This window comes from Punctularia strigosozonata (assembly GCF_000264995.1).
Source record: "Punctularia strigosozonata HHB-11173 SS5 unplaced genomic scaffold PUNSTscaffold_3, whole genome shotgun sequence".
Lineage (NCBI taxonomy): Eukaryota > Fungi > Basidiomycota > Agaricomycetes > Corticiales > Punctulariaceae > Punctularia > Punctularia strigosozonata.
This window is the reverse complement of record NW_006767435.1, coordinates 145,729-165,413: the sequence shown is the minus strand read 5'-3', so window position 1 is coordinate 165,413 and position 19,685 is coordinate 145,729. Positions and strand designations below refer to the sequence as shown.

The 19,685-nt window shown below is 56.3% G+C and overlaps 5 protein-coding genes across 5 annotated transcripts; 2 read left to right on the top strand and 3 right to left on the bottom strand.

Annotated features, from left to right (window-relative positions):
- Positions 1–222: 222 nt before the first annotated feature.
- PUNSTDRAFT_42523 (phosphoribosylformylglycinamidin) lies at positions 223–7,452 on the bottom strand (the record flags this gene model as incomplete). Its single annotated transcript, XM_007380644.1, has 15 exons — positions 223–4,262; positions 4,432–4,480; positions 4,915–5,234; positions 5,349–5,395; positions 5,536–5,555; positions 5,612–5,689; positions 5,739–5,783; positions 5,843–5,901; positions 6,072–6,308; positions 6,371–6,475; positions 6,528–6,603; positions 6,658–6,952; positions 6,988–7,055; positions 7,311–7,336; positions 7,401–7,452. 15 exons carry the CDS (start codon positions 7,450–7,452, stop codon positions 223–225), a joined length of 5,517 nt encoding a protein of 1,838 aa, XP_007380706.1.
- A 386-nt stretch (positions 7,453–7,838) lies between these two features.
- PUNSTDRAFT_82728 (uncharacterized protein) lies at positions 7,839–9,863 on the top strand (the record flags this gene model as incomplete). The annotated part of the gene is made up of 9 exons (XM_007380643.1): positions 7,839–8,030; positions 8,102–8,329; positions 8,382–8,525; positions 8,586–8,767; positions 8,830–9,197; positions 9,248–9,345; positions 9,395–9,539; positions 9,599–9,769; positions 9,823–9,863. 4 exons carry the CDS (start codon positions 7,839–7,841, stop codon positions 8,721–8,723), a joined length of 702 nt encoding a protein of 233 aa, XP_007380705.1. The 3' UTR covers positions 8,724–8,767; positions 8,830–9,197; positions 9,248–9,345; positions 9,395–9,539; positions 9,599–9,769; positions 9,823–9,863.
- Positions 9,864–11,292: 1,429 nt separating this feature from the next.
- Positions 11,293–13,617, bottom strand: PUNSTDRAFT_82724 (glycoside hydrolase). The gene is made up of 10 exons (XM_007380642.1): positions 13,524–13,617; positions 13,199–13,471; positions 13,042–13,132; positions 12,885–12,987; positions 12,671–12,813; positions 12,440–12,606; positions 12,204–12,377; positions 11,991–12,135; positions 11,838–11,935; positions 11,293–11,775 (listed from the first exon to the last, which is right to left on the bottom strand). The coding sequence occupies exons 2-10, from the start codon at positions 13,389–13,391 to the stop codon at positions 11,366–11,368; spliced, it is 1,524 nt and encodes a 507-aa protein (XP_007380704.1). The 5' UTR covers positions 13,392–13,471; positions 13,524–13,617; the 3' UTR covers positions 11,293–11,365.
- Positions 13,618–14,373: 756 nt separating this feature from the next.
- Positions 14,374–16,089, top strand: PUNSTDRAFT_124657 (uncharacterized protein). The gene is made up of 5 exons (XM_007380641.1): positions 14,374–14,576; positions 14,639–14,691; positions 14,763–14,837; positions 14,908–15,358; positions 15,549–16,089. The coding sequence occupies exons 1-5, from the start codon at positions 14,514–14,516 to the stop codon at positions 15,732–15,734; spliced, it is 828 nt and encodes a 275-aa protein (XP_007380703.1). The 5' UTR covers positions 14,374–14,513; the 3' UTR covers positions 15,735–16,089.
- A 317-nt stretch (positions 16,090–16,406) lies between these two features.
- PUNSTDRAFT_118697 (uncharacterized protein) lies at positions 16,407–17,298 on the bottom strand. Its single transcript, XM_007380640.1, has 2 exons — positions 16,696–17,298; positions 16,407–16,625 (listed from the first exon to the last, which is right to left on the bottom strand). The coding sequence occupies exon 1, from the start codon at positions 17,194–17,196 to the stop codon at positions 16,705–16,707; it is 492 nt and encodes a 163-aa protein (XP_007380702.1). The 5' UTR covers positions 17,197–17,298; the 3' UTR covers positions 16,407–16,625; positions 16,696–16,704.
- Between the last annotated feature and the right edge of the window lie 2,387 nt (positions 17,299–19,685).

Genomic DNA, 19,685 nt, shown 5'->3' with positions numbered 1-19,685 from the left:
CTATCTGAGTCAATCCCTTCGAACACTGCTTGGTGACGCCAGCTGCAAGCCCGGCTCACCAGCGTGCATACATCTGTCCCCGGAGCCACTGCTTTCTCGGATGCAAACGACATATGCAGTTTTGATACCCCAAGAAATGATGACAATGTTTGGCGTGAAAATACAATACGTTCTCCGGTTTCTAAAGAGAACGGACACAACGTATATGTTGGACGCCGCAAACTAAGACCCACACCATCTACGTGCATTTTGGAATATCCTGAACCACGGACCGACGTTCCCCCACTGCTCCTTGATCTCCTGAGGATACCAGCTGTTGCTCTGCAGCGTCGACACCCGCTCCGGATGTGGCATCATCGCAAGCACGCGCCCACCAGCCGCATGCAAACCTGCGATTCCGTCAGGGCTTCCGTTCGGGTTCATGGGGTACGCCTCCGTGGGCTTGCCGTCGCCGTCGACATAACGAACAGCGACGCCATTCGCGCGCCTGACGGCGGCGTAGTCCTCCTCGGAGCGGAAAGCAGCTCGTCCTTCACCGTGGGCTACCGCGACAGGCAGCATCGACCCGGCCATATCATGCAGGAAGACAGATGACTTGGTCGCGTCGCTGTCCACGACTTCGAGCATGGAGACCCTACCCTCGAACCTGCCGCTCCTGTTCGTCTTGAAGTTTGGCCAGTGGCTCGCACCGGGTATGATGCCTCTCAGGTGGCTCATGAACTGGCATCCATTGCAGACGCCGAGGGCAAAGGTGTTCTGCCGCTCGAAGAACCGGACGAACTCGCCTCGTGCTACGTCATTCAAAAGGACCGAGTGCGCCCATCCCTTCCCGGCGCCGAGAACGTCGCCATACGAGAATCCACCGCATGCAGCGAACCCTCGGAAGTCTTCCAAGCTTACGCGGCCGGATAGAATGTCCGACATGTGCACGTCTACCGCGTCGAAACCAGCGGCGGTGAAACACCAGGCCATCTCGACCTGGCCGTTGACACCCTGCTCGCGCAAGATGGCGACACGTGGACGACGGAAGATGTCGCGACTCGGTCGGGGAGTGAAGGTGAGGTTGTAGAATAGACCACGGTGTTGAGGGGAAGAGATGAGGGCATATTCTTCCTCCGCCGAGAGTGGCTCATCGCGAATGAGCTGCATACGATACGACGTCTCGGCCCACGCTTGCTGGAGCGAATCGCGAGTGCTGGAGTAAAGGGTAGCAGACCCAGAGGTGACGGTGATGTTCTGGTCCTGAGCGTCGGCGTTCACCTGGCCGATAATGTGGAGATGCTGGGAGGGGAAGCCAGCGTCTGCGAAGACGGCTTTGAGCAGGTCCACATCGGATGTGCGAATCTGAACCACAGCGCCAAGCTCCTCGTTGAATAGCGCAGAGACCGGATCGGACGATGCCACTGGGTCCAGCGTCAAATTGACCCCTACTCGACCAGCGAAGGACATCTCTACGATTGTCGTGAAGAGGCCGCCGTCGGAACGATCATGATACGCAAGTACCAAATTTGGGTGCTCCGTGCGAATGCGCTGGGTAGCAATGAAGAAGGCCTTGAGTTGCGCTGAATCCTCCACATCGGGCGGCTCCGAGCCAATCTGCCGGAAAACCTGCGCGAGAGCGGAGCCGCCCAGACGCTGCTTTCCCGCCGCGAGGTCGACGAGCACAAGCACGGTGGGTGCACCGACATCCGTACGGAGCTGCGGCGTCCACGTCGCGCCAACGTTTTCGACTGGGGCAAACGCCGTGATGATGAGTGATAGGGGTGCGCTGACCTCCCGGCGCTCTGCGTCCTGCTGCCACCTCATCGCCATCGACATTGAATCCTTGCCGACTGGGACGCCAACGCCAAGCGTCGGGCAAAGCTCCATCCCGACCGCCTGCACCGCCGCGTACAGCGCCGCGCCCTCTCCAGCCTTGCTAGCAGCACACATCCAGTTCGCGCTCAGCTTGACGCGGGACAGGTCGCCGACGTGGGCGGCGGCAAGGTTCATGAGGGACTCGGCAACAGCCATGCGCGCGGATGCGGGTGCGTCGAGGAGCGCCAGAGGTGTGCGCTCTCCCATTGCCATTGCCTCGCCTGCGACGACATCGAAGCCGTAAGACGTTCGTGTGACGGCAACATCGGCCACGGGCACTTGCCACGGGCCGACCATCTGGTCGCGGGTGACGAGACCAGTGATGGTGCGGTCGCCGATGGTGATGAGGAAGGACTTGGAGGCAACGGAGGGAAGGCGCAGAACTCTTGAGACCGCCTCATGAAGACGCGCTTGGGGATCGGCCGATGACGGCAAGTACTGCGCCAGGGAGGTATCAAATGGTTTCGTCGTCGGCTTCCGGGTCGAGTCGATACGAGACATGCGCGGCGGCTTGCCAAACAACGTAGACATACTGAGATGAACTACGTCGTTCTTCAACAACCGGTCGGTGACAACGAGCTCCTCTTCAGCAGTGGCAACGCCGACTATGGAGAACGGGCAACGCTCACGCTGAGCAATCTGCACGAATTGATCCTCCTGATCGGGTGATATGGCGAGAACGTAACGCTCCTGAGACTCGTTACACCAGATCTCCATCGGCGACATGGATGTGTCTGCGACCAACACGTCCCTAATCTCGAACGTCGCACCAAGACCAGAGTCATGGACGAGCTCTGGCAAGGCATTCGACAAACCACCGGCGCCAACGTCGTGGATACTTTGAATCGGGTTGAAAGGGCCGCGGTCCACGCAGGAGTTGATGACCTGCTGGCATCGCCGCTGCATTTCAGCGTTGTCTCTCTGCACGGAGGCGAAATCGAGTTCGGCTGAAGAAGCACCGAGAGCTTGACTGGATGCCGCGCCACCTCCGAGGCCGATGAGCAGTCCAGGCCCGCCCAAAACGACGATCTTGGCGCCGACGGAAATCTTCGACTTTATCGCGAACTGCGGTCGCACGTTGCCGTATCCGCCTGCCACCATGATAGGCTTGTGGTAGCCTCGGACGTCGCCGTCGGGCGTCGCCTCGCAGAAGGTGCGGAAGTACCCGGCGAGCGCGGGCCGACCGAATTCGTTGTTGAACGCGCTCGCGCCCAACGGACCCTCGATCATGATGTCGAGCGCGCTGGCGATATGGTGCGGTTTGCCGAAGTCGGTTTCCTCCCATGGCTGGACGTAGCCAGGGATGCGAAGATTGCTAACGGAGAAACCGGCGAGACCGGCTTTCGGCTTTGAACCTCGACCAACGGCACCCTCGTCGCGGATTTCGCCTCCTGAACCTGTCGCTGCACCGGGGAAGGGAGAGACGGCCGTCGGATGATTGTGCGTCTCGACTTTGACGAGGATCGGCATGTCCTCTTCGGTCAGAAGATAAACGTTCTCCAGGCCTGGATTGGGATCATTCGGGCCGCGGCTCGAGATACCAATGCGAGGGGCGGGATGACCCTCCAGCACCGCAGCGTTATCAGAATACGCGGAAATGGTGCCCGTCCCGTTCAATTGCTCGGTGTTACGAATCATCTTGAAGAGCGACTTGTCCTTTGCAACGTCGTCAATCGTCCAGGATGCATTAAAGATCTTGTGTCGGCAGTGCTCCGAATTCACCTGAGCGAACATGAACAATTCGGCGTCGGTCGGGTCGCGCGATATCGGCGTAGGACCAGAGACGAATGCGGAAACGAGGTAGTCGATTTCGTCCGGGGCGAGTGCGAGGCCGAGCTCTACGTTGGCCTTGACGAGGCTATCGCGAGGATTTGTGGCAGAGTCTGTGAGGCTGACCTTCCGGAGATGTCTCGGAGGTGCATGAGAGAAGATAGTTTCAGATTCGGGGAGGGAGAGATAGACAGCCTGCGTCATGCGATCGTGAATGAGGGACGAGAAGTTGTTGACGACGTTCTGGGTTAGTTGTGACCCGTCCTTCGTCGTGAACACAAAAGCGATTCCTCGCTCTAGACGTCGAACGTGCGAGCCCAGAGAACAGATGCCAGCAATATCGGTAGCCTTGCTTGACCAAGGCGAGATGGAAGCCGGGCGTGGCAAAACATATACGACGTTCTGCTGGCCCTCGAGCGCGTCCTCCGTCCCGCCCAGCGTGTCGTTGTCGCCGTAGTCCAGAAGATCGCGGAGAATTCGTCGCTGGGCAGAGCCCGCATTCGCAATGGCTTCATCGCCATCGACGAGGTGGACCCAGACTGCATCTACAGTCGAGATGTTGGGGTTGACCCGCTGGATGCTAGAGAGCAATCCATCGCGCTTCGTAGGCGGAAAAACGGAGGCACCGTAGAATACTAGCATGTCTCAACGTTCTTTCAGTAAAAAACGACCGTAGAGAGGTACTATGAACGCACCTGCAGCCCTCTAATTGGTATATCCGTGTGCCCAACGAACCGAAGTAGAAGACCAGAGGCTTCCAACGAGTTCAACACCGGAGCTCCCCTAACAGACGACGTTGCTCACCGTGAGCCCAGGACAATTCGTCGATGATCAAGACGACCTGACCGTTGATCTAGTTCATGGACTGGAGCAAGAGTTACTTTCGGATCCAATGACTGCGATCGCATCTTAGGCAAATCTTAGAGGAGATCCAGAAAACGCGAAGTTTTCTCGGGGGTCGTTCCTGATCGAGTTGTCCCAGGGAGGGGTCCTGTAGCTGAGCCACCCCCTATTTCGCGCTGCCAGCGTTCACCGTCATCTTGGGAGTAGATTAACGGCACCTGGCCACATTGATGTTAAGGATTGCTTATGAGACCGATTCAGGGCTGCAGATAAGAAGCAATGATATGTCGGTAATAAACAAAACCAATGACGCCTCTGCTACCTGTCCTTCCACGGACGTATATCTATGTGCTCGGTTGTCAGTACCTACAGCTAGCTGCTATAGGGCTGCAGCAGGGATGCTGCGTTGACGATAGCTGTATCCGTGGTAGCAGTAGCAAATACATATGAATTATCATATGCAGAGCACCAGACGGTGGTTGGATCGGAGTAAAGAGCATCGGGCCAACTTCCTCCCGTTTGGATTTGTGTTGTGTACTGTGTTGTGCGCAGCAAGGTCAATTCGGCAAGCTGATGGTCATGCGCTGGAACGACCTCCTTTGGCGTATCCTCTCGGAGGTGTCCATTGTAGGGTGCGTCTCGATACCAGCTATGACTTGGCTCGATGCCCCGTAGAGAGAAGAACCACGCATGACGCAGGGCATCTGTGATGCTCAGACGTTTTGTGCGGTCTTCTTCCGCCAACAGGCTAATCAAGTTTAACCCTAAGTAGGCGTGAATTAGGATGGTTGAATTACGAAACAACAAAACAACCCACCCAACTCAGAGATGGGTCTACCTTGATAGATCTGACCCCATCGCCTCTTGCGACTACGAACCTGATCTAGGAGAGTTCCATTGCGAGCTATCCTGTACAGTGTCCTCCCTACAAACCTGAATGCAAATAAGAGAAGAGACATATTGCAAAGCATTAACTTCGCCTACAGTTCGAACAGCATCGCGCCGACACTGAAGCTATCCGCGCACGTGTCCAGAATGCCTTGAGTTATCTCCGGAGGTGCGTACCTGGCGGTACCCGCAATGCCCTGAAATCGTATATCTAAATCGGAGAAGCAATAGCTTCTAACAAAAGGGAGCATACCTTGACATCCTCGCCCATGATACGTGATAAACCAAAATCTATTATCGTGATCCCCAGAGCATCATGGTAAATTACGTTCTACCCAATTGAGCCCCCAATGAATTGCTTTTTGATGAATGTGATTTACCTCTGGTTTGATATCTAGATGTGCCACGCCTTTGTGGTGCAAGTACTATAATGGAATAGTGAGTTGCGCTACGACTTGGGAAGGTAAGAACGAGCGGAACTCACTGCGAGCGCGTCGCACAACTGGTACGCTATGCGTCTCAAAGTAGTTTCCGCTAATTGTCCTTTAGTGATTCACTTCTGAGTTATTATGAATGCAAGCGCACAACAAATCTTGCCAGCCTTCATAAAATGTTCCCGCAGAGTTTGCCCTGGCGCAATGTCAAAAACGAGGTCTAATATCCAGCGTGTGAGCTTGAAGCGTTCACAAAGGGAGCGTATATTCTGATCTCACCCAGCTTCGTGAGGCCTTCTGCCACAAATGCCTCTCGTAACGAGGCTATACGGGGATGGTGCAACGTTTTCGCGAGGAAGAGTTCCGAACCTGCCTGTCTAATGATTTTGTCTCGGAGGTGCCGCGAACGCTCGTCACCGTACAGGCGTATCGATTTGACTGCAACCATGCGCGGGCCCTCCGTCCATCGGCGGCATGAAGCCTGCGGAAGATATAGTATCTCTCGAAAGGACACAGCTAGATGTGAATGATAGCAGAGTGATGAGAACAGTAGACACAACTATAGTGATATAACGTACCTCCTTGGCCTCCCTTGGCTGAACGAGCGCCGATGGAACGAACGTAGAACTCCTCGATGTCTCGGTAACCGTCGTCACAATCTGCCAGCAGTTCGTACGCATAGACTATGGACTTGATTCAGAGACAAAGCAGATATCATCCGGCAATATCGCAAACCTTGGTCTCCGACTTTGATCATATCGCCGGGTTCCAATCTGAAGACTTCATCTGGACGAAGCATCCTATGGCCAACCTACGCCATCACCAGTCAATACCTTTCCAGCGAAAAAGACAAAGTACCAATTACCTTCACAACAGCTTCTGAGACACGTTGAATAGTAACGCGGGCATCGCGACTTGAATCTCCGTTCCACCTCACAACACATGCTGTGAACGATTCAAATGGGAAGATTCTGCTGATAGGAAGGCCTTCAAGCACTGCTCTATGTTTAGGTCCGGCCCCGATAGCATATGTCTTTTTAGTTCTTGGTAGCAGGATTACCGGCTCCTCCATCGACCCGCAGAGCGTGAGCAGTCCCCAATGGTCGCGCGCTACGTTGATGTTCACATGCTTGGGCGAATAGGTAGACAAGAAGACGCTCCTGCGTTCGAGAGGTGAGATCTGATCATAGCTGACGATGTGCCGTGGGGGTACCAGGTGCGGTCCTGCCGCCATTTCGTCGCGTACACCTCCACAGCCGTGAACTGTGCATCCCGATTTAAACGAAAGTACGGTGGCCACGGGACAGAAGATGGCCAGGGATGACCGGTGTGGCTTTTTTTTTCAGAAATGGCACGCCGACATCGTTAACTGACGCCACCGGCTATGTCCAACGTGCATCGAGTGATTGAGGGCAACGGGATGGAGTGGCAAGAAAAAGATCGAGCTACAGATACCCACCAAATCTCCGTCAGACTGTCATCGCAATATTTGCGCAGAAAGAATGGCTTCGCATGTACTTGCCATGCGTCTCGGCCGGTGCTACCTAGAGTAAGTTACCAGCAATCATGTCAACGTTCAAAGCCACACAGTCGTCATGTTTCACACACTTCGTTGACGGTAGGTGTCCTGCCACACAGTGTCGGAGAAGCATGTAGGCATCGTGGACCGTCGGAGACGCAAGTAGAAGCATGTAGCATCATGGACCGTCAGAGACGCAAGTGGGCAAATCAGCTCCGAGCCCCGGGCATGACGATACCGAGGATGAGTGCCTCATATACGGTACTGCAGATATAATTGATGTGGCAACAAAAGTACGAGACGCGTTCAATGATCCCTACCCGCAGATATTTCTGTCAGCTCGGGGGAGGTTGGTAGGAGAAAAAGCACCAGCTGGAGATTTTCAGGTCATCCATGATAGCTCCTGTAGAAATATAGCTTCGAACAGCAGCAGGATAGAATGAAGAAGTACAATAGACAAGAGAGCAGAGCAATCGAGAGGTGTCAACGCGTTGCCGCGTGCTCGCGCTCTCTTCATCCGGAGCACCATGTTTCCCGTTGATGAACTCAACCATCCTGGACAACTCCTATTGATAACGGACGAATTGCCGTCACCTGCCGATTTCATCCTCCATAGGCTTGTCGCGTACCACTTGAAGAAATCCGGAACAGAGTCGACATGCATACTTGTCACGACCTCGGACGATGCGAGTCGATGGACACACGTCGGCGCGAAAACTGTGCGAGTGAATCATCATCTTGTCCCTGCACTATTTCTGACCAGTCATTGTATAATGTTAACTTGAACCAGCATCTTGACGCGAGGTCATTGGTTAATATCGATTTACTCAGTTACACCAAGCCGAACGCGTCTCTCCGACCCCTATTCAACGACATTAAACGTGGTCTCGAATCACCATCCGCCGTCGGAAAACCATCTTTGATCATTGTCGATGACATCGCGGTCATGGAATGGATTGGGTTCCCTTACGTGGAGATCGCACGGTTTATCCGCGCTTTGACTGCCTTATGCCGGCAGGTGCGTCCTCCATAGGGCTCTCCTGTTGCATGTTGTTAACCTGATTGTGCAGGAAAACGCCGGTCTCGTAATCCGATATCATGTCACCACCCCTGGAGAGCCTGACGACCTTTTCCGTCAACTGCTGCAAATTTCCGCCTACCACGTTGACGTGAGGCCACTCTCAAGTGGTCGCAGCGGCACCGTGTCCGGGGAGGTACGCTAGTTCACCATCCTCACGAAGCGTCTTGACGAGCACTCAGCCATCTTTCACCAGATCGCTATACACGCCGGAGTGTCGTGCCCTCCGACGTCGTCTGTCAAGCTCATCTCGCGGCTGACGGCCACTCAATATCGTCTAACCGACTCGGGAGCAACCTTCTTCGACAAGGGGACAAGCACTGGTGTACTGTAACCGATGTAGCTCTATTATCCCCGACACTGGAAGATCCCAGAGATGTACGTTTCACTTTCTAGAAAAAGATGGTGTATATGCTCATCTCCGGCGCTTCAATCACCAGAGACCCTCCTCCTACGAGCTTCGGCGCCTCCACCTCCACCCAATCCTCCGTAGGGCTACTCCTGAATGCCTTCTTCGGCTGACTGAGGCGGAATCCTCCTCCTCCGGATAGGACCGTGCTCGATGCGTTTCACTGAGCGTTCGCTGCGACTATCGAGAACAGCGGCGCCTTGCTATTGCTGAACGGCGTTGCCGACGGACCGGTTTCGAACGCGAGGACGAGCCAGTTTGCCTCCGTCTCGGTGACATTTCGTCGGACGGCACCGACCGGCGCCGCCTTCGTGAAGTGGCGCAGGACGGAGTAACGCTTCGTGAGGCTCACTCCGTAAAACCCGGTCGTACTGTAATCGGGGTCGTAATAGATGATGCCTATGAAAATTCTATGAGTTTCCGAAACCGACATCGGCCCGTGGTCTCACCGTCGTCCCAGCCATCTGACTGTACGGAGTTGACGCAGGATGAGTTGCTGGAAGGCGTGCAGGACCCGTAGCCGCTTGAAAGGGCCGTCCACCAATCCCTGAAAGAGTGGTCTACACGTGCTTTCCGTGACCGTTCGCAGAACTCACCAATGTTCGTCTTCCGCGTAAGTAAAGGATTGATAGATTAAATTCGCCATCCTTAGGGCGCTGACCATCGTTGGGTCATATTGCTCTCCCCACCCGACGACCGCAAGCGGGTCCTCCGCCTGACTGCTGTCAACCTCCTTGTAACCTGTCATGCCCATGTGAGCATTGGTATATGGTGTACAATCTGGCTGGTTGATAACTGACAGCAGATTTCCGTGAACCACGTCGGCGTGCCGCCGCTCAGGTTACGCCCAAGGCTAGCCATAGTCTCCTGGGTGGGCCCACTTGCGAATCCGTACTGATGGTGTGCAATACCACCAAGGACCTCGCCCACCGACGACGAAATCCAGATCGGTGCATCACTGTTGAAGGTGCCTGGTGAATGGCGTGTCAGGGGAAACGATTCCGTTGCACGTAGCATTGCGTACCGGTCGAAGAAGACTCATCCGCGATGACTTTGGTAGAGAGACCCGCATGTTTGAGCGCCTTCGCAAGGGTCGTGACCACTTCGGCGCGCTGGTCCGGAGTGACTTCCATGCCTTCTTGTCCGCATAGTGTGCTGGGGTCGCCATCATCGAAGTTGTTGTCCGGTTCGCTTTCAACTACGTCAGAACGACGGGGATCAGACACTATCTTTGCACATACTTCATGGGAGAAACGTGGGTGATCTCCACCCCCTGCGACTTCCAGTAGCTGATCACGTCGGCGAGGTATTGAGCATATTCGGGTATACGTTCCGTGATGAGCGTCCCTCCGCAATTTTGGCCGTTAGTAGTGAACGTAGTCGGCTGCACAGGCAGTAGTGAGCAATGATGGGGCCGTTGTGTGGGGAAAAGGGAGCTTACAGCGCTGTTCACGAAGAGGGTGATGAGCGGGACACCGTGGCGAGCCGCTTCTCTCAGGAAAAACGTCCCTTGAGGGTCCGCAGAGAAGTTGTATACACCATCACTGTAGCATGATTCAACACGAGGAACCAGGGTAAACATTCGAGAAATTTGAACCTTATGTATGGCGTCTCCGGCGTCCTCGAAAATGTGCCGACGCCAACACCTCCGCCTCCAAGGTTGTACCTGTAGTCCGTCAGACCAAGGCCTGCCAATGCGCCTTCAGGACATCAAAGACCGATGTGAGCACACTGGCACAAATACCTGACTTTTGGTTCAATAGCAATTCGGAGATATTCTGTCGTACTTCAGGAGGGAACAGTGCGATGTCAATCGGCCACCAGGCACCCGAAGCTCCGATACCATTGATTGTTTGCCGGGCCGTAGTCGTGATTCTGGCCCCTTGAACAGCTGAAACTAGAGGTAACAAACCTCTCAGCACATTACTGACGAGCATAATGTTGTCGAGACAGCGAGGAACGCGATATGTTCGACGCCATATGCCAGCTCGGGGAGGGGTCTATATAAGACGCAGCATAGGCCGACGCTTCTATCACGGAACCGAAGATGAAGGAGGGACTAAATACTCACCATTCTCCTCGAAGTGCTTCTGCGCGGACGACAGCGGCCCGAGCAGCGCATAGCACATGTTGAAGAACAGCGGGAGGGTCATGAACGCTTCGGATAGGTACATCCTCATGGCGCAGAGTGGGCAGGAAGGAGGCAGGAAGTGCCTCCGTGGCCGCGCAGCCCTGGCCGTATTTGTCTGGGGCCCTGATGTGAGGGTTGGTCGGCGAGGGCACGCCTTCGCAATACGACCCAGAATCTATGCGGAACACGGAGTGAGTTCGGCGTGGCGGAGAGGGTAGATAAGGAGGATAAGCGCACGTATTGAACTTGTGCAACCAGCTTCTGATCGGGATTATTGATATTGTAGAGGTGATGACGTCATCGTTATCTCGACGTTGAGGATGCCCTTCGTGCCAGTCAGTCTCGCTGTGGCCGCAGGCGCAAACGACATTCATTTCTCCAAGCTTGACGAGTACATGTATGATCGCAAAAGCACGCAAACCTCTAGCCCGACATCCTAGAAGAAGAGGGTATACACGCTCAGCCCAGGCGCCTCGATCACGAGCGACCCATCTGCCGCCAAGGTCGGCGCAGCCACCTCCGCCCAATCCTCCGTCGGACTCGTCCTGAACGCCGCCGTCGGCTGGCTCAACGCGGACGTCAACGTCAGCGTCGCCGCGCCCCCCTGCGCGTTCGCCGCGACGACGGAGAACGGCGCCGCGCTGCAGGTCGCGAACGGCGCGCAGGCCGGGTCGGTGTCGAACGCGAGGACGAGCCACGCGGACTCGGATGCGGAGAGGGACACGTTCCGCCGGACGGCGCCGACGGGCGCGGCCTTGGTGAAGTGGCGCAGGACGGAGTAGCGCTTCGAGACGCCGAGACCGTAGAAGCCTGTCGAGGCGTAGTTCGGGTCGTAGTAGAGGAGGCCTGCAGAGGATCATCATCAGTCTTTCTTAACATGATATAACGTCGGAGCTCTGGGCATTGACCATCGTCCCACCCGTCCGGGTTGACGGCGTTGACGCAAGAGGCGTCACTGGAGGGTGAGCACGAGCCGAGTTCGCTTGAGAGCGCCGTCCACCAATCCCTGCGAGAGAAAGCTCAGTTCATGACTTTCTGTCGATGCAAAGGAGCATGAGTACCAGTGCTCGTCTTCCGCGAACGTGAAAGACTGGAAGATCAAGTTCGCCATCCGGAGGGCGCTGACCATCGTCGGGTCGTACTGGCCGCCGTACGTGAGCGTCGCCAGCGGATCGTCCGCCTCGCTGCTGTCCACTTGCACGTAACCTGCATCGGCATACACGGTATACTGCATGAGACCGGTTCCGAACCCCGGTGTAGCGGACTTGACTGACAGCATATCTCCGTGAACCACGTGGACACGCCGCCGCTCAGATTGCGTCCGAGCTCCGCCATGGCCTGCTGCGTCGGCCCGCTCGCGAACCCATACTGGTGGTGCGCGATGCCGGCGAGCGCCTCGCCTACGCCCGACGAGCCGAGCCAGACGGGAGCGTCGTTCTCGAAGTTGCCTGAAAAATACACTTCGCGTGAGCTTCACATGGCTGTCGACGATGGTGTGATCCGCGCTGACCCGTCGACGACGACTCGTCCGCGATCACCCTCGTGGATAAGCCGGCATCCTTCAACGCCGCGGCGAGGGTGGTGACCACCTCGGCGCGCTGGGCCGGCGTGACCTCCATGCCCTCCTGCCCGCAGAGCGTGTTGGGATCGCCGCTGCCGAACGTGCTGTCGGGTTCGCTGCAACGTCCATCCACGGTCAGAACCTACACGCACAACCTCCAGGAAATTCCGTGCTACGTACTTCATCGGCGAGACGTGGGTGATCTCCACCCCTTGCGTCTTCCAGTAGCTGATCACGTCGGCGAGATACTGGGCGTACTCGGGTATACGCGACGTGATGAGATTGCCGCCGCAATTCTGGCCGTTCGTGGTGAAGGTCGTCGGCTACACCCGCGAGAGAAAATATTTGTTTATCAGGGATTATTCGAAGCTCGTCGGGCCTGTGCAACACCCACCGCGCTATTCACGAAGAGCGTGATAAGCGGGACACCCTGGCGAGCGGCTTCTCGGAGGAAGAACGTCCCTTGCGGATCCGCCGAGAAATTGTACACGCCGTCGCTGCGAGCCCGTCAGCTCGTACAAAAGACACGAAAAGGTTCGAGCATAACGCACCTAACATATGGCGTCTCGGGCGCCCTTGCGAACGTGCCCACCCCGACCCCGCCGCCTCCCAGGTTGTAGCGGTAGTCCGTCAACCCGAGCCCTAATCGTCGACGCACGTCACAATCATAACACGGATCAAGGATACCCTATCAGAGCAACCACATACCTGAGGTCTGGTTCAAGAGCAGCTGCGAGATGTTCTGGCGCACTTCGGATGGGAAGAGCGCGAGGTCGTTCGGCCACCAGGCGCCGGACGCGCCGATTCCGTTAATCGTCTGCCGGGTCGTCGTGGTGATCTGTGCCCCGAGAGCGGCGGATGCGAGGAGGAGCGCAATGTTGAGCGCGGTGCTGACGAGCATTTTGCAAGGTCGTTCAGATCGGGAGCAGGGAAAGCGGGATCCTCAGCGGCCGACGACGGAATTTTATAAGCGTTGGGCAGCTGGTGACAGTGAATTCATGGAGCCGAAGATGAAGAGGTACTGAATGCTCACCAGATCCGACGGAACGCTTCTTCGCGGGCGCTGACGGCCCGAGCAGAGCCATAGCACATGGTTGGGAATAGTGAAAGGAGCATTGATGCATCATAAAGGTGCGTTCCCATCCCCTCATAATATCTTCTTGTACTATATCTGGATTTTCCGTCTCGGGCCTGAAGGTCGACGACAGGAAACGCGGAGTTAGCTCGGCAGCGCGTTGGTATCGAATGAGTAGGTCGCACTCACCGGATTTCTAATCGAGTACATACCTACGATGAGGTCATTCGTTGCGAAGATAGAAGCCTGTGCCATCTCTTTTCGCACAAGACAACTGACGCCCATAGAGCTCAAGCGCGTGCATCGGAGCGAGCGCCTGCCTGAACATGAACACATGGAAACGAGCGCGACCTACAGCGTCTTTCACATGCCGCTCGTACTTCCTCGCTCTGCGTAGCGTCCGAGGTCGAGTAAAGTTGCGCTGGGCTCGAACTCCTTCCTTCTTGGATCCGAGTCCGTGCCGACCAAGCAGGGGAGCAGCGCATGTCACAGGAATCGCAGAGTTCACAGATAGCTCCATATCACAGCATTAGCATGAAACAGCATCGCGCCGGGCAGGTCATCCCACAGCGTATGGAGGCATAAAACAAGCCGAGACGGTACTGGTTAGCGCCGTCCTCAGCAGCGATAGGGGCACCTCCAAATTGGGACGGATCGGCGCCCCATGTGGGCGGTGCTGCTTTTCGTGCCCGTTCCATCTGCCTTCGTCCTTCAGCTCGTCCCGGAGCGCGCCTAGCGCTGCGTTATACCCTCATCTTCCCTGCACCTCCCGGCCTAGAGTCACTTTATATACCGCACGCCTCAGCCCGGATCTTTCCCTCTCTTCCCGCAAACTCTACTCCCTCCGCGCGCGCGATAAGTGGAGCGCGCCGCGTATCTGACGACCAACAACTCTCGCTCTACGACAAGTCTTCGCCGGACATCATCCGGTCGCTCGCGGCGACCGCGATGAGTGGGCTCTTGGGCCAGATCTTTGGCTGCTGCCTCCGCAATCGCTCGCCGAGTCCTCCGGTGCGTATCGCTCCGTCTCTCTACCTTCTTCGGCTTTATACCCATGCACATACATAACACAGACGATCCCGGACGAGCATACCCGGCTCCTCGACGACCCGCATGAGCTTCCCCAGTAAGTCCCCTATCAGCGCATACATGCGCGCTCAGACCCCGACCCCATTCCTCACCGCACCATCCTCATAGCCCGATCCTGCGCCAACCGCCCGACCACCAAAAGCTCAAAGAGCGTCTGGACAGCATCGTCCGCGCCAAAGGCGGGTACGTGTACCTTCCCCATCCTATCCCTCCCATCCCAGCTAACGTCTTCTTTTTCCGGGATTTTCCACAGAAAGATGGTCCGCGTGAACGCGCACGCGCCCTTCCGTCTCCGCCCCTCCGACCCGCTCGCGGACACCCTCGACCCCTCCTCCTCGCGCTCCCCGCTCCCCTCCCCCAGCCCGTCCACCCTCTCCCTCAGCGCCGTCGACTCCTCCCTCGCCTCCCTCCCCCCGCCGCCCGAGCACCGGCCGCCGCTGCTCAACGCGCGCCTCGTCGAGCCCGAGTCCGTGCTCACCTTCTCGCGCGGGCGGCCGCGCAGCCGGCGGGTGACGCAGGACACCGACGAGGGCGCGGAGGACGTGCAGGTGTCGGTGGAGGCGCCCACGGAGGAGGAGGAGGAGGGAGAGTCGCGGGGCGGGAGCCGGGCGAGCTCGCGGATCGATTCGTTGGCGAGCCACGAGCACGAGTACGACGACGACGGACAAAATCACCACCACCACCACTCGGACGACGACCACGATGTGGGTACTACCACCTAATACACAACGCGCACCGATACCACAAACCATACACCATACACCCTGTTTTTTTTTTTCTTTTTTGCCGCTTTGCTGTCCATCTCTCGCTGTTGCATATAGAAGTTCTGATGTTCATATTGCATTGCATATGTTGCTCTCTCTGTTATGATCGATCGATCGTGTGCCTCAACAGCAGACGACGCTCGCGAAGCGACAGCAAGAACAAGAACAAGAACAAGAGGAAGAGGAAGAGGAAGAAGAATCCGACGTCGACCTCCTCAAGACGCCGCAACCCGTCCACCGCGAGTTCGTCATCCGCTATCAAGACGCCGGCTCGATCTCGCGCAGCTGGGGCGATCCACAGGACGGCGCCGGATAAACGCACGCGCGACGAAAGATAACAAAACCTGACCGAAAAACGCCTACCACGAACGAAATCGGAAACGCTTCCAGGGACTTTGAGTTTTTACCATCCGTCGTCGCTGGAACAAACGATACGAACCATCAGACCCTCCTTGCTTCAAATCGGACACGGACAGATTTACATATCGCATACCACATTCATTCAAGACGGACGGGACAGGAAAAAAAACGGACTTCGGGTCAAACCCTCTTTTTGTTTTATCGGCGAACAGGACGATACATGTCATCGACAAAAAAAGAACGTATAGGAATATATCCAAGTAGCTTCTCGGGGAATGTTTCCGCGGATTGTTTTACTTTAGTTCAACCCCACTTTGGTTTTGCAGTATTTAGTTGCTAGCTTTACCGTACGTACCTCTGTACCTCTCCACTCAGCGTGAATGTAGCTCGTACTTTCCGACGTCCACCGCAAGGTGGTCTCGTTACAGGTCACGATCTGCAAGAAGCTGCTGAAAGCCGGGCTTCTGTCTAGATCTCGTCCCCCCCTGGCTTCTTTTTTGGCTCTCCTTCCGTAAGAAGATCGGGTCAACTCCGCGCCTCAACCCCTCAAACGATGACGACGACAGCGCAACAAGAGCGCTTCCGCTTGATGAGTATATGCACACAAACTTTATGAGGTCTAGGCTGGGATGGTGTTACATTGCGACGAGAGCCGGTTGGAGCATAGAATTACAATGCGACGAGAGAGGTATGAGGGGAGAGACAACGACAGCGATATGTAGTAACTAGTCCAGCAAAAACAAAAGAAAAAGAAACGGACCATGCGTGGATTGGGGGGGTGAGAATACAGGGAATAAGTTATGGTTCAAAAGAGTCCGCGGGTAAGGACACGATGCATGGAGTAGAACTGGGCAGACACAAAAAAGAAGCCGTCAGCGTACATGGCAGAGGGTCAAGAAGCGTCGAAAAAGACGAACCACCTTCGTTCATAGACGGGGAACGTTTTTCGAGCCGTCGTACGTCAACGACGTCGGCCGGCTCGCCGGCGCACTCGCGCCCGCCGCCTCGGGCGCCAAACCGAGCCAGCGCGAGAGCGACCACCGGCGCGCGTGCCCCGGCCGTCCTCCGCCGGCTTTCGCATCCTCTCCGTCGTCGTCGTAGTCCGGCGGCACGCCGAGGCCCTCGACGTCTTTAAAGCTCACGTAGCCCTCCACGCGCTTGCACGCCTCGGCCGCCACGCGTGCGTCGAACGCGCGCGGGCTGGGGGATGTCGGCGAGGGAGAGGGAGAGGGCGAGGCGGCGCCCTGGAGTGGTGGTGGGCTGGTGGACGGCGGGAAGGAGGCGGCGAGCTGTTGCAGCTGGCCGTGCGCTGTTATCGTCCTCGTCCTGGACGCCGAGGACGGTCTCCGGCGCATCGTCTGCGCCTGGGCGGCGCTGGCGCCGGCGGTGCGCGAGGATGCGGCAGACGACTGCATCATCTTTCTTTGAGCAGTAGAGCGCGCACAGGGGGTGAAATTTTGCAAAGCGAGAGCTGCTAGTGCGCGACGAGGAGTGGTTATGGAGATGGAAGGAATGCTTGTGGAGATGGAGCTTGGAGTTGGAGCGAGATGATTGGGGTGAGACTCCGGGTCCTTGATATATACAGCTTGTGCTGCATGAGTATAAACCACTTCCTGATTCGCGGCGCGGACCAGCGTGCGCCCGGCCTAGGCGTTGCCTCATGACGTAAAACGTCTGTGCAGAAGTGGCGTGCGATTTCCTTTTTTCCCGAGAAACGCGGCGAGGGAATTGTTCCCCGATTCGTCTCTCGCCGTCCGTCGTCCACTGCTATGGCCATTGCTCGAACAGAGCTCACATTTCGCGGAGTAGCTGCCTACGACCCAGAGGAACTGGTCAGCGATCCGACACCGTCGTGGATAACGTTTGACTCGCGGAAAAGCCGCATCAGGCGGAACGATCCCCAAAGCAGGAGCCGATGCTCCAAGGCTCCAAGAGTACATACTTATCAAGGTCGCCCCAGATGCTGAGCGAGCTAAATGCGGCCCGGGACCACATTGCAAGTTTACTCCCTGACGTCGAAGAGACGCACGCAACCGCGGCGCACATTGGCGGTATCCATGTTGCAGCGGGTGCGCGAATACCACGCTTCGTGCGTCCCTTTCGCTGAAGCCTCCATACTTCACCATATCGTCCACGAGCGTTGATTCCTCTCGCTTCCATCTTGGACGCCGCAGCAGTGGAGTTTGAACACAGCCCAGCGCGCTGTTTGCGCCGTCGAGGATCCCGAAGCTATCGTGCGCGGATTTTGCGCGCGCAACAAATCCGATATCTTCCGCTTCCACCGTAGTCTCGAAAGGCGCGATGCATACCGAGTTCACAGCCGTCGACGAGTGTGGGGGCGCCACAAGACATTCCATTGGGTTGTCGTCAATGAGTCACGGACACCGCGTATCCGAGCGTCCCAACAGCGAAAATCGCGTACGAGGAACCCATATATCGTTGTTCGCGGGCTAGTACATCGCATCAGCTCGGATGGCGCATCGGTGCCACGCCCTCTGTGGAGAGAAGCGTCGAGCAAATCGGCCTCGTGGGTTTCCTATATGAATGCGGAGGCCAAGGTTGGCGATAATCCTTGACCGGAGGTCGGCGTGCAGTCTATGTTCCGGGTGACGGCAGCGAAGCCATGATGCGTGTGCTCTTTGTATATATGTACGACGACTCGAGGATTGATTCTCTTCCAGGAATCACGAGCCATCGCGATTGTCGTTCGCAGGATTTCCTGGTTTTTCAAGTACTTATTCCAACAGATCGTTCAAGAATCCACCCGGTGTTCCACCGCATTCCCGGCCCGGACATCCGCGTGGTCGCGTTCATTTTAAGGGTAATGAGTTTCGCTTTCGTTGGACTCTCGCTCAAAGACGACAGCTAGCAATCAACAACGTAGAGTACACCTGGGGTTCGGATATTATACCGAATATTGACATGCGGCTATGTTGACAACAAGTTTCACGTACGCGACTCTTTTCATTGATCCCTAACACGACGGAACACCGGAGGCCGCACTCCGGGTGGTAAGCACCTGCCATTTCCACCCGTCGCCTCGTGTCGTTCACGCCAGCGACATTAGCATTGACATCTTCCTGCCCAATCCACTCATTCAAATCTCGATTCATTTAACCAGTAAACGTCACCGCGTGCTCATATGCATAGCTGAAGGCTGACTGCGTGCTGATCCGTTTCCGAAGTTTGAGCGGACCGATGAGAAGTCGCGGAAGGCAATCGCGGAAGGTAACGTTATATGACGCCCTGCAGCGTCATACAACGGTCAGCTGAGCGTCCTCTCGCTCTCTGCGAGAAAGTCCAGGTCCGGGTGCGGGTCCGGAGAACTGAGCTGCGAGAGGTCGTGTGCCCTTCGGAGCGCAGCGGTTGAGAGTTAAGTAATCGTACGTTTCCCGGATCGTTGCAGACCAGAGGTTTGTGGAGACGGGAAGGATGGATTGTGTGGGGCCCTTTTGCGTTGATGTTGCGGGAAATGAGCCCTGCACGCTGCAAGGCGCAGCGTTAGGCGTTCAGGGCAACCGACTCGAACTCGGAGGAGTTAGTGATAGTGATAGGAATTCATGTCCTCGCCCCCTTTGGTCGGGAGCACGAACCGAAAGCCCGGTACGGCTAACTGTATTACATGACGTCGAACATAGGTCAGACGACTACCTCATGCAACAGATGCGCTCACCATAAGCACGCGCAACCATGCTGTCCTGGCGATGAGGTATACGATCTGAGTCTAGAGTCCATGCGCCGGAGGGCCGTCTTTGCGTCCTTCCGATGAAGTTCGGAGGGAATATACCCTCTACGCCATCGCCCTAGTCGTATCATGAGAACGGCGTTCAGATCATCAACGATGAAGGATAAGTCTGAGGTAACCGAAGGTGTGGAAGGGATTCTGGATACACAGGTCATGCGATGC

Coding starts and splice junctions, on each gene's coding strand:
- PUNSTDRAFT_82724 (XM_007380642.1), bottom strand. CDS start 13,391: ATGCTCGTCAGCACCGCGCTCAACATTGCGCTCCTCCTCGCATCCGCC. Junction 11,936..11,990: donor TTCGCGGAAGACGAGCACTG/GTACTCATGCTC, acceptor TTTCTCTCGCAG/GGATTGGTGGACGGCGCTCT. Junction 11,776..11,837: donor CCCGGACGGGTGGGACGATG/GTCAATGCCCAG, acceptor GATCCTCTGCAG/GCCTCCTCTACTACGACCCG.
- PUNSTDRAFT_124657 (XM_007380641.1), top strand. CDS start 14,514: ATGAGTGGGCTCTTGGGCCAGATCTTTGGCTGCTGCCTCCGCAATCGC. Junction 14,692..14,762: donor GACCCGCATGAGCTTCCCCA/GTAAGTCCCCTA, acceptor CCATCCTCATAG/CCCGATCCTGCGCCAACCGC. Junction 14,838..14,907: donor ATCGTCCGCGCCAAAGGCGG/GTACGTGTACCT, acceptor GATTTTCCACAG/AAAGATGGTCCGCGTGAACG.
- PUNSTDRAFT_118697 (XM_007380640.1), bottom strand. CDS start 17,196: ATGATGCAGTCGTCTGCCGCATCCTCGCGCACCGCCGGCGCCAGCGCC.